The 13,223-nt window shown below is 39.1% G+C and overlaps 1 protein-coding gene across 2 annotated transcripts in view; it reads left to right on the plus strand.

Moving 5' to 3' along the window:
• BMPR2 (bone morphogenetic protein receptor type 2) overlaps positions 1-13,223 on the plus strand; it is a 189,234-nt gene that overhangs the window by 151,488 nt on the left and 24,523 nt on the right. For both annotated transcript variants that reach the window (XM_059727079.1, XM_014594187.3), the window contains 2 exons: positions 9,741-9,855; positions 12,931-13,091. In XM_059727079.1, the coding sequence (XP_059583062.1) occupies positions 9,741-9,855; positions 12,931-13,091 (276 nt within the window). The remainder of the gene's footprint in view (positions 1-9,740; positions 9,856-12,930; positions 13,092-13,223) is intronic.

Here is a 13,223-nt window from a genome sequence, read left to right on the forward strand (position 1 = left end):
CATTGAAGAATTTGGTTTGTTTTGGAGCTGAACAATAGTAAAATAAAGAGAATGAGCATTAATATCTACTAGTATGTTCCATTATTTCTTCTTGCATAAATAACTCGCCTAGCCTGAACTAATGTAAAAATAAAGAAATAAGAATTTTCATAATGCAGTGCAGTCTACTGTAATATTATAAAGATTGTCCACGTCCTTGGAAAAAATACTGTGCTGTCAGTTAAGATGCAGATGTTTTTATAAACTGCGGCATATGCAAGGATAGACGATTGAATGGTTTGAGTCTTTCTGACTGAAATTTATTCAATTCAGAAGTACTGCCTATTGAGCATTAAGAGATGTTGAAACATCGTATCTGTATTATGATGTAGTTCTGAGCTTATTAGGTTTGCAGTGTGTAACTAATCTTTCACTCAAGCTAAATAAATTTAAAATAATTTTTGTCAAATAAGGTCATGGTACTATAAATCATGTTCCTCTTTTAGGAAGGTAAAATTAACATCTTCACTTAAACTTTTCTATATTTTAACCTGGTTTATCTTCCATTAATCCAGGTCATGTATAGAACAGGGTTCAACAACCTTGTTAGGAACAGTGGGCTGAATTATGGAGCTAGGTCCAGCACGGGCCACTGCTTCTGACCCAGCCACTGCTGCTCCCCCACTCCCTTCCCCTGTGCCTGCCACATTGTCAACCTACCAAATTGCCACAGATATCCCTGGGCACTGATTTGCTGCCCGTTCCTGTTTCATAGGCTGGATGGAATTATTTAGTGGGCTGAGTCTGGCAGAAGGGCCATAGGTTGCCAACCCCTAATAGAGAAAATACATGAAGGAAGGTAGCTTAACCACAAGGTCAAAAAGAGGGTTGAGAAACAGATAAAATATACCTTCCTTATATTAATAACTAAGGACTAACATGGTTGCTTTGTGTGGACATAGCAGATTCCATGTTACATTTTTGTTTTAAAACAAAATAAAAACAATATGGGCATGGAGAGAGTGATGTCAGGATGCTTCTATATCCTTCACAAATATGTTTCCTCCTCCTAGTGTTGTATAATAAGCTGCGCTGCAGAGATGGTTGTTTTTTATTGCTGAGTGTACAGCTATGTATGTGCAGTGTTAAAATGCATATAAACAGCAATGTTAAAATGCGTATAAAACATTTGTATATGAATAATTATGATAAATAATAAACTTAGTATGTTTCTATGTATATCTAGACTGGCATGTGTATATATAAATGTACAAATTCCAACTATTTCTTTATATCTATCTTGTTGGTTTTACAATAGAAAATAGGTTAGAATGGTTGGTCATTTGGTTACGCAAGCCTAAATCCCATTTATAAAATGTATTTGAACTTCAAATCCCATAATCGGTGCCCATAAGGGAAAAGGCCAACATTTGAGTTGTGGGGGAGAAGTGGGTGGGAAGCATATGTGTTCAAATATTAATAGAATATCCTAGGGAAATCTACTAATGATAAATAAGAACAAGAATTATTACCCCCTTCTGAAATACTCAGGGTATGATTAAGGTTAAAATGAAAAGTATATCTAATATATTTAAAAATTCAAATGATAGTGGCACAATTTATAAAACAGTTGGGATTCTAGGTGCCAGTGATCAAAACTGAACACTGTGAAGAGGATCCTAACTATCAGCAATTAAAATGCAAAACACCATTGAAAAAACAGTGTCAGCTATAAGCAGATGGATCGCTATGGAGAGAGGTCCAAAAAGTAAGAACCCCTATGGAAAAAGGTCAGTCACATGCAGACCGTAGCTGCCTATACACATGCTTGGGGTTGAGGGCAGGGGCATTTTAATTCGTTCAGTACCCAGAGAGCTGCTCTAATTAAAATGCCTCATAATCACATGTACTAAGCCCCTGCAGGTTTAAAAATGGCTGTAGGACACTATCTAAACTTCATTTGACAAGGTTTAGATAAAGTGCCCCAGTGACCAGTTTTAAACCCACAGGGGCTTATATATATGACAGTGAGGCCATGCTGGAGCTGTCTACTTGAAACATGGAGCACACTTGATTAACCAGCACATGTATAGGCACCCTTCATGTACGTAAGTGGAACATCTAGACCCTATGTCTACAAGGAGAAGAGATTTCTCTTTCAGTCAGATTTAAAGTTATGTTTCAATCACCTGAGTTAGGTTAAATCAACTGAACAGTCCTTACCCCTGCCAAACATCCACGAAAAAACGATTTAACATGTTTGGAGCATTTGAGCTGCTTGGATTATAAACTGGCATTAAAGGGGAGTTTTCAGTTAAAGTAGGGTAACTTGATTGAAAAATGCATTCAAAGGAAATTATAAAAATGTGAAGGAGGCTTACAACAAATACCTCTCTTATATTGTAAGTACCCTCCTCAATAAGGTATTTAAAACAGCAGGGCTAGCCTAAAACCAATCCACTGTTGATTTGGTAACTAATAGAGAAAAATGCGCAGCAGGTGTAAATAATACACAGCATGATCCTTAATTCAGTCAGCAGATGTTCTTCTGTATACTGAACTAACAGCAAGAAATGAAAGATCCCTGCTGGAAGCTGTTACTAGAAGGGAATTACACTTGTCAGGCCTTACGGTCATAAGAACCTGATGTGAATAAGGAGGCCACCTGTACAAGCTGTGCAGCTGAAGTATTTTTTATCACATCCAAAACATGGCTTTCCATGAAAAGATTTGGTTAAAAATATGTCTTATGTCTTTTTAGTAATGATGAGAACAAATGACAGCCTTTTCACAGTGAATAGCCTTATACACCAGCAGGATTTGTCTTCCATGGATTAAAAATGAGGCAAACCAGATTAGCACACTTTTATCTTGTCCAGCACTCCTCCTGAGCTGAGAGAAAGCAAGCAGGTTGCAAGGGTCAGGACATGTATAATGGTGTATCATCAGCATCCTGGGCTGATAATACTTCATCGCTTGTTAAGAGAATAAACAGGGTGGTAAAGACAGTGAAGGATAGCTTCTTTAAAGCACTCCCTAGTGTCACACAGTTGTCTGTCAGCAGTCCAGTGGCTTGTATCTTTTAAATATAATTGGAACAATTAGAGGATGATTCCAGACACACCAGCATGGTCCTCTGGTTAGTAAAGCAAAAAACAATACTCAGTTACCAAAAGCCATGACGAAAAGGGTTAAATAACTCATACTGAAGGGTCCTTTATTTCTAATGTGTACCTTGCCATGGTGATACTGCTTATGGGCTCTATGACCTGATGAGCTATGTCAGTGGGATTTCTTCTATTGGGAATACAAATCTTCCAGCCCTCCAGGTTTGGGGATTGTCTATGAAACAGATAACCCCATCCCACAACAGATATTCTTGTCATGGAAACAAAGGAAAGATCTTGCCAATCTCAGAAAAGGCAAACATGGAATTTGTATCATGTGACATCCTTTTAAGCAACAAAACAGAAAATGGTGTAGATGAAACTACTGCAGGGTCCATATGCTGGAGAACTATATTCAAAGAGTAGCTTAATTGCAAACTGGAAAAGTATGTCAAAAGTGGAAATACAGGGGTCTGTCCTAGGTCCAATTCTGTTCAATGTTTTAATGAACGACTTGAATAATGATATAGAGAGTACATTTATTAATTTTACAGGTGATAATAAGCCTGAAAGACATTTTGGAGGACAGGCTTAGAATTCAAAATGGTCTTGACAATTTAAAGAAATAGTCTGAACTAAATTGGATTAAATTAATAAGGACAAATGCAAAGTACTATCATAGGCAGAAATAACTGTACACATATAAGATAGGGAACAACTAGATAGGCAGCAGTTTTATAGAAAAAGATCTGGGGATTATGGTGGATCATAAACTGAACCTGAGTCAACAATATTGTACTGTTGCAAAAAAGAACAAACCCACCCAATTACCATACTAGGATATATAAATAGGAGTATTGTATGTAAGACGTTAAGTTAAAACTTCAACTATTTTCAAAATTGGCAAGGTCTTAGCTGCAGTATTGTGTCTGGTTCTGGGTACCACACTTGATAAAAGATGTGAATCAATTGGAGAAAGGCCAGAAGAGTGGAACAAAAATTATCAGAGGTCTAGAAAATGACACAGGAGGAAAGATTTGGGTTTGTTTAATCTAGGGAAAAGAGATGGGAAGATATCATAAGTCTTCACATATGTAAAAGGTTATTAAAAAGAGGAAGATTAGAAAATGGTCTCCATGTCCACAGGAAATAGGACAAGTAGTAATGTGCTTAAATTGCTAAAAGGGAAATTTGGGTTATACATAGGAAATTTTTTCTAACTGTGAAGACAGTTAGTCACTGGAGGAAATTACCTAGGCAGGTAATTCCATCATTTAAAGTTTTTAAGAGCATGTTAGATAAATACTTGTCAGGAATGGTTTATAATTGAGCCTGCTATGGGACAGAGAATGGACTTAGATGGCCTCTTAAGGTTCCTTTCAGCCCTATTTTCTATTACATTTCCCTGATTCTATGGAAATATTCTCACTGTCCCTAAAAACAAATTAAAAGAGTAGAATGTATTCATTGTATAATAAGCAGGCCTGTACCTGAAGTAAAAATCAACTTTGACATCATAGAAGAGATGAAAGAATAAAATGTTAATTGCAAGGAAATCACCTTGGGGGAACTTAAAGCAGCTTTGGCTTTAAGGAGGGAGGCAGGATAAAATAACTGCATGTCTATTCAAAGCCAATGGTGAAGAGAACTTGAAAATGCAGCTAGGATTCTTCAGCCAAGTACAGGAGGCAGAATCCGCCACAAAAATGGAACAAAGAAATAATGGAATGGCCTGAGAGAGGAGAATTAAGAGTGTGATTTTGTTAGTCCCCAGGAAACTCTTCTGTACAATAATTTTGAACAGAATCCATAATCCTATCACCAGTGGATTTTGAGAAAAACAAGCTGGTTTTCATCCCACCCATTCTTTTATTGCTCATAGCTTCATGCTGTTCATTATCATGGAACAAAGCACTGAATGGCAGCTACAACTCATCTTAAATTTCATCAACTTTTAGAAAGCTTTTGACACTGTAGCGTAAGTGTTTGTGGTAGATGCTAGGAATCTGCAGATTGTCGTCTAAAACTGTCCAGATCTTCTGGAATCTTTATCAAGACACCAGATGTGCCACAATATTCTGCCAGGAATTAGTTTACTGGTTTGATGTTACTACTGGTGTTAATCAAGGGTATGTCCTCTCCCCTTTGTTGTTTGGTATGTTCGTTGATTTTGAGCTATGACAGATCTGGCATCAGGATTAGAAATTCCTCGGGCAGATGGAGTGCTTAGAAATCTGAACTTTATGAATGATATCTGCCTCTTGAATACAGTGATGCACAAAATATAACAAAAGACTGATAGCCTAGTCACAACTGTTACACAATTAGACCTTATAAACAGCAAGTCAGAAATAAGGGTTATGAAAGCCGATGCAACCTGAAATCATTCCATTGTTCTAGAAGTGTTCTTCGGTGCTGCTGATGGCTTTATGTACCTAGGCAGCATCTTTCATAACTCAGATGCCTGCATCTGTGATAGGATGACTCAACTGGGAAAGCAAGCACTGCTTTTCAGGAACTCATCTCATTATGGAAGTCTAAAGCATCAGCACTAAGCTATGAATCTTTCTAGCAATCTGTTAGGCATATTCTTGTATGACTGGAATCCTAGAAAAATAATTGCTTCAAAAAGAAGTTTAAATGCCTTCCTGTCTAGATGTTTGCTCTGGATATTCAAAATAAAGTTTCAGATAGAATAAGAATGCTGAGATCTTGAAATGAGTGTAATTCACCCACAGCCACACAAATAGTACAGACCTTACCGTGACTGTGTTCCAGGAATGTTGGCTAACAGGCTCCCCAAACAAACCTTGTTTTAAAAGCCCTAAAGCAAAAGGAAGAGAAATCAATGCAACGCATTCATAGTTGAAACAGCAGACTTGCAGATTAAGAGTTTGATCAAATTGAAGAAAATGATCCAGGATCAAATAGGTTAGTAATAACTGAACTGTGCCTTGTGCACCTAATCATGTGAAGCAGTTTGGTTGCAAAAACCCTAACTTTTGCTGGTCTACTAGAAGGTCCCAGTTTTAGTGCTGTAGGGTGAATGCCCATGAGCACGTACCTTTGGTTTGCAGTGCACATGCACCCATGCTCTGTGCTGCTAATTTGCAGTGCAACAGCTTTTGGGGTTTTTTTTTCACTGGGCAATCCTGATGTTAAAAAAATGGCTGCTAAAAAAAGCTGTGCGGTACACATGGCAGCAGTATGCACCGCCAAAAAACAAAGCCTGGCTGGCCACAGGCACGCTCTAGCTGCCAACCAAGCTCTGAGCCGCTGACTCAGTGCTGCTGCTGCCCCAGGAGGCCCCCAGGTAAGGCTGCTGGGACCAGCACAGGCACTGGTTTCAGGCCCCCCTGCCCCACCAGGTCCCTTTGCCGTGTGCTGGAGCGCACGTTCAGGGATGTGCCCAGGGACAAATAGCAGCACAAATATGTGCCACTGCGATTTGTGCCTTGGCAAGCACGCCCCCGCACATGTGTCCTCATGGGGATGTGCCCATAATGTCTAAACCATCTTCCCTCATACAGTTGCTATAGCAGAGGACAAAGAAAGCACCTCTGACTCTGTTACATCTCTTTTCTGTGTCCACATACCGTCCATGAACAGAAAATAATCATACTCCAGAGGATCACCTTTGCACTTCCTTTCAAATCTGACTTAGATGCCCCTAAATATCAGTGTTAAAATATGATGGAAGCAGAGATGCAGTGGAGTACCAAGAAACCAATCCTGTAGCTGATGTTACAGCTGTCAAAAAGTTCATAATTCTCATGTGTGCTTCATTTTTTAGAGACGAAGGTAATTTTAGTCCCAAAGTTAACTATCCACAGAAAAATGTGGTGCCCTTTCACTTCTGTTGTTGAAAATGACTTGCCTTAGAAATTAAGAATCCTAACTCTAGGGTTATAGATGAATTATTTCATACTAGAATCAATCATCTTGAAAGGAGTTCAGGTTTTTCATTTTAATAATTTTTGTGCCACCCTTATTTTGGGTCTCTAGCATGATGTCTCCTACATTTGGTCCCTGGCAGGTTGAGAGGTCTGAGTGAGCTTATCCATGCTCTATCTGGAATGGAAAGCCAAATATAACTCAGAACTAGCAGAGACAGCAGAAATCCTCAGGATTCCAGAGTCTACATGAGCAGATAGAGACTGATTTTTAGCGCTGACATGGTGGGAGGAGTAGACTAAACAGACCGAGTAATAGTGTGATTATCCAAAGAAATAAGACTCAAAATATTTGACATTATCCTAAATAAGGGCAGCTCTATGCAAAATCTCTTTGTGCTAGATAAAACCTATGCTGTCTCTAGCACTCGGGAGACAAGTGCTGAATTTTCTGATATGCATAGATACTTTGAAATTTCTGGCTAGTTTTGTAATTGTTAGGATAAAGGAAAGTCATGATGGTGTTTTTTTTATTTCAGAAAAAAAATATTTATTAAAAATAAATATTTAAAATGTATAGTGCTCTATAACGAATTACTACTTGGATTCAGGGTTTATTTTCATTATTAGAGCATAGAAGCAGTATGGGTTAGGTGCCTTTCATACTGTGCACATGACAACACTTAAACAACACAAAATAAAATTTGGTTTGTGCATGGGTGTGTATGCAAGTCACATTTGTCCTATTTTTTCCAACAAACAGCTTATCTGTTTGAGGCTCTGTATGCTATACAGTGTGAATTTAAAAGGCTCTAAGAGCTTTATAACTAAATATAGGAGTGACAAGAACTGTATTCTCAGCTGGTTTTGGACTGATAATGTTAAATAAACATTGGATTAAACCTCTATCTCAGACTCCAGTACTTCTGAGCTGTGTTATACACATTTATCCCATCTAAACCACCTTTCAGTGTGATACAGTATATCCCAAATGTAGCCAAGTCACTATATTTACTAGACTTTCAAAAAAAATTAGAGGTTACATGAAGCTGTTTTTTTAAATTAAATATGAATATGTATATAAATTATAAAAAGCTCTATTAATAGTAGAGGTGCTTAACTTCTATTTACATAGTCAGATGTCAGTTTTCATTCCTAAGACTCCTCGTGGGACTGGAAGGAGTAACCCTGAGATAACCATGGTCCAGGAAACGTGCAGGGAGCATTTCCCAGCTGTCCAGCTCCTCCCAGGACTTGAAGGAGCTGAGTGGCAGGGAAAGACTTCCCGTGCCTTGCCCAGACCAAGGACCAGAAGGAGTGGAGCAGCAGCTTCTCCCCATGCCTTCCTGAGACCTGGAGAGGGACTGCAGGCTGAAATGCCTATAAGCTTCCTTTCTTGGGAAGATTTCTACTGCTGCAAATTTCCTGGAATTGTAGCAAGAAAAATTAATGTCTGTCCATTACCTAAGTGTCTTCTATCTAAGATGCTGAGTGGAGCATGTAAGCATATTTACTGAAGCTGGCATCTACAAGCTCTGGTGCTGGACTGGAGCATGCACAGCGTGCCAATGCAGAACCTTGTGGAATGTAGCAAAATGTCTCTAAAAAGCTATAAATATGGTCTGACGATTACTTTCAAAGGCACAAACTTCAGCCAAATAGGAATAGATTTTCATGGGGACTATAAAAGGCTCCTCTTGTACTGCAGGACTACTCCCGCTTCTTTTCTACTTTACCCCACCCACCACCAAATTTAAAGCTTATTTTCCAAACACAGGAGATGCTAAAGCTTGCCAAAGAGATGGCTCAGAAAAAATAACTAAATATTGGCAAAACTTTATTTTTTCCCCATAGCTTCATTCTCTGACACAGAATTTTTTCCTGAATTTTTTTCTAGAAGTCTTCAAAATAAATTGAAAGCAAGCTTGAGAAATATGAATTCAGTCAACTAATGTTTTGCAAAGTTATCAACAACTGAAAATACCACCTTATCATGGATAGTGTTGGCCAGATTTAACTACATGTCGCTACCAGTTCTGCTCCCTGAGGTGGAGAGGCAGAGCAGTTAAGGTGTCCCACTGTGTTGCAGAAAACATCAGTTTAAAACCTCACTCTTGGTTCATGCCAAAGGCTGCCTCTAGATGACCCACATGTACATGAATACCTGGCCATTCAGGCTGGGGAATCGGGAAGACTGGAGTTTGATGCTAGTTGCATCATTTGTTTGTGTTATATTGGCACAGCAACTGGTATACCTTAACCCAGTGAGCCATTTGACTTGGGTGGTCCTTTTACTTAATTTTGACTAGCCCCTGCCCTTCTGAAATATAAAATATGTATAGTAAATGTTGCTTCTGGTCCAGTAAATCTCTTGTTATGGGTGCTGATTATTCAGAGTTCACTATTTAGCATTCCAGGTAATTGTCTCCAATTACCTTCCTTCTTTACGAAGGATTTCAGAATCCTGGAATAGCTGCAAAAGGATAAATGCAGTTTGTCTAAACTGCTTTAATTTTATAGCTAACGTTCCTTTTTCTTCAGGTCTTAAAAAGGCCTCACAGGAATTTATTTTTATTTTTGCATAATTTTTCAGTCTTTGACCTTCTATTCAATATTATGTTAAACTTTTTAGATAAGACTCATGAGCAGTTGCAGGATTAGAGTCTGGGGAACACTTGGTGATACAGACTCTTTAAAATATTTTGACTTAATAATTAAGGTTGATACAATTTCAAACCACTGTTTTTATTTTTCCCTCTAGGGTTCTCTGTGCAAGTATTTGAGTCTCCATACAAGTGACTGGGTGAGCTCTTGTCGCTTAGCCCACTCAATAACCAGGGGCCTGGCATACCTTCACACGGAGTTGCCTCGAGGAGGTAAGATCAGGAAGGGATGTATTTAGAACAGAAAAATTGGGATAGTTTTCAGGTAGTAGTTTTTCTTTTCCTTTTCTTTTCACAGGCAGTATCAAAGAGAAATAGTTTATTTTAAGAAATAACTGTGAGCAGATGATAAGTAAAAATATAGACTACACATAGCTTCCTGTAGTTATCCCAGTCTCCTGAGTACTCCAACACCATGGTCTGGATCTGTAGATACTTTTATGAAAACGTGGACAAAGAGCCAACAAAACTCCACAAACATGCAAGAGAGAAGCACAATACTGTTGTGCCATAGTATGAGATGACTGAAGACTCAGAGGATCTGACATGCACAATCTGAATTTAAAAAAGCATGCAGATGAAGTGTTGTGATATCTCACAGTTCATATATATATCACAGAAACAATATTTGCAGTTTAAAAGTATGTGTATTATGTATATGGAAGGAAAATATTTATATCTTCTGTTTTATTGTAGTCTTCTATAACATTTTCTTTCAGGGAAGGGACCATATTTTTCCTATGTATAAATAAAAACACCTAATTAATTTGTTGCTTTATTACAACACTGTACAGGACAAACCATTGAGAACCACCTTTTTTGTTTTTAGTTGCATGCTTCATTCAATCTTTTTATAGCTAAAGTATAATTATATAACAGCTATTCTGAGATCTGTGATGTAAAAGTTTAAAAAGTATGGTTTGTCATTGAAATAGTAACTACAAATGAAAGGACTAGTGAGGCACGGGAAGATTAATTCACCAGTAAATAGTAGAAGCTGAGAATATCCTAAATTTTGGTTAAAAGGAAGTTTATAATAATGAATGTAAGCAGTAATGTTTATGAAAAATAGAGGAAAATATCTATTCAAAAACAAAGCTGTCATTAGCCTATTTTATATTCATATATGCCAGTGAAACTGCAGCCAGCACCTTAAACTTAATCATTGTGAAAAATACAGCTAAGTCTTTCCATTAAGCAGGTGCAATTACATAAACCTTCTACCACCGTGAAGAAAGACAGAACAATAGTCGTCTTTTTTGTGTGTATAATCCAGGGGGAAACTTACAATGTATAATGAACTCAGATTCTAGGAACATAAGACTATAATAAACCAGTTCTGCGTTCTTGGCTGTTTTACTAAACAAGTCTCCATTAAAAAATGGATATAAACTTGTTCTGCTGGCTAGCAGTCGTAATTTGAGAATGCTAGATAAGATTATGTTTACAATATTTTATGATAAGTACATTTCAGTCCTTTTGTAACAAGCTTCTGCAAGGTTTACACAACTTACAGTGAAGTCCACAAAAATTTGCTCAAAACTGATAAGACTTCCAGCAGCATTTAAGTGTTTTAATATATTAGACTTTTCTGATACTTTGTGACTTAGTTTAAGACCTGTTACTTGCTTAGATCAACAGTTCATTCTTGCTGCCAAGCAGTGACTTTCCAGATATCAGCTGTTCACATTCAGTCATGGAAGGCATTAAAATAAGTTTGAGAGCCAGACCAGGCAGTTGGGGAACAGTGCGTTCATTTGTCCAGCTGGAGAGGTACGTTTAGGAATAACCTGAGGTTTCTCCTGGGGCAGCTCTGATCCATTGCAGGATTAGTGTGTTCAAGCTCTGGAACAAACGTGAGCTGTATATTGATATGACTGCCCCCGTCCAGTTTCTGCATAGGTGCCAAGCTAACTGTAAAGCAAACTGCTTGTGCCTCGTATGAGGGAGGATTCTGATATCAGGAAGTTGCTTGGACTGAGAGTTAGATGTGGGACAGCAGGTTTGTGCTTAAATGTATATGACTTCCCTGCTTAAGCTATGCTGAAATCTTTGTGGGAATCAAAATAAACTTGCTGGTTGTTGTTAAAACTGTGTAGAAGAATTATCTAATAATATGTTGCAGAGCGTAATGGACTCAGTGGTAGAGCGGCAAGGTCTCCTCTCCTGCCTGGCTTGCCACCTAGATACTACCCTGCTACTCCCCTCTGTCCTCTCAGGGTTCACCTACCTTATTATTTCACCTGCCCTGCCTTGATGTTATGATTTCATAGGGGGTCTGCACCTAAGAGGCAGAAGTGGGTTTTGTGGTGACTGGTCCTTGTCTGGGCTAAGGCCTCCCCAGCCTTCACCCATTTTAATCTAGTAGCTGGGTTTTTCCACCCAAAGTCCACTGTACCAGGACCCCAGACTCCTGGGCCCCAGCTAACCCCTCATGGGCTCTGGACCCCCTGGGCTCACCCCTTATGGTCTTCCGGCTTCTTTGCTGCTGGGTATTCAGTCCTCTTACAAACAGCAGTCCTCCTGAAGTGTTTGGGTTTCTGCCCTCACACAGCCCACTGGACTTCAGGTCCTAGAAGTGCTCTGTTGGGATGTCCCTGTAGCATCCCTGTGGCCTCCAGTCCTCCCCTTACAGCCATAGTTGGTCCTTCAGTTTAAAGCCAAACCAAAACCATGGTTGTCCACTCCCAAAACAAAAAGGTTTTCCTCCCAGGCTTAATCCCACCCTATAATAGCACCACCACACAGGCTCAAGGCACTTATCTACTGCTGCTTGGAGTGTAGAGTTCCTTCCACCTCCCCTTCTGCTCAGAGTCCTTCTTCGGTGAGCATCCTGGACTGGCTGTTCCCTGGAGCTTTGCCTCCTATGGCCAGTATCTCTTCTCTTAGGCCCTGGGTTTATAAGCCTCTTCCTGAGTCACCTGACCCTCTACTTCCACCCCAGTCAATCACTGCCTGCACATAGGGTGGGCAACCATCTTATTTAAGACCCCTTCGCCATTGTAAATCTGTTCCAGGGGCTGGGGCCAGCCAGCTGACCCTGGGCTCCCTCTCCCCCTCAGTAATGGGGCAGAGACCCCGTTCCAATAGACATAGCAAGATGTTATGAACATCAGTCAGTGTTTCTATGGTTACTAAAGTATATTTCTGTGGCTATAAGGAAGAAAATGTTAACTTCAGGAAGTTATTTTTTATGTTTTAATAAATGAGCAGACACAATGAGATTCCTGTTTTGTCAATCAGAAGTGCTTTTCAGTTAATAATGAACACTATCATATATCCCCACAGACCACTACAAACCTGCAATTTCCCATCGGGACTTGAATAGCCGTAATGTACTGGTGAAGAATGACGGAACGTGTGTAATTAGTGATTTTGGACTATCCATGAAGCTAACTGGAAACAGACTGGTACGCCCAGGCGAGGAGGACAATGCAGCCATTAGTGAGGTAAGCATGAATAAAGAAAGCACAGTAATAGGTCTTTGTAAATGGGATGTAATAGGGGAGACATTAATTTAGAAATAATCTGGAGCTACCTACTTCTCAAGTGAGTAAGCAGTAGTTATAGAATTCCTTTGG

The sequence above is a fragment of the Alligator mississippiensis genome, chromosome 4 (genome assembly GCF_030867095.1).
Source record: "Alligator mississippiensis isolate rAllMis1 chromosome 4, rAllMis1, whole genome shotgun sequence".
NCBI lineage: Eukaryota > Metazoa > Chordata > Crocodylia > Alligatoridae > Alligator > Alligator mississippiensis.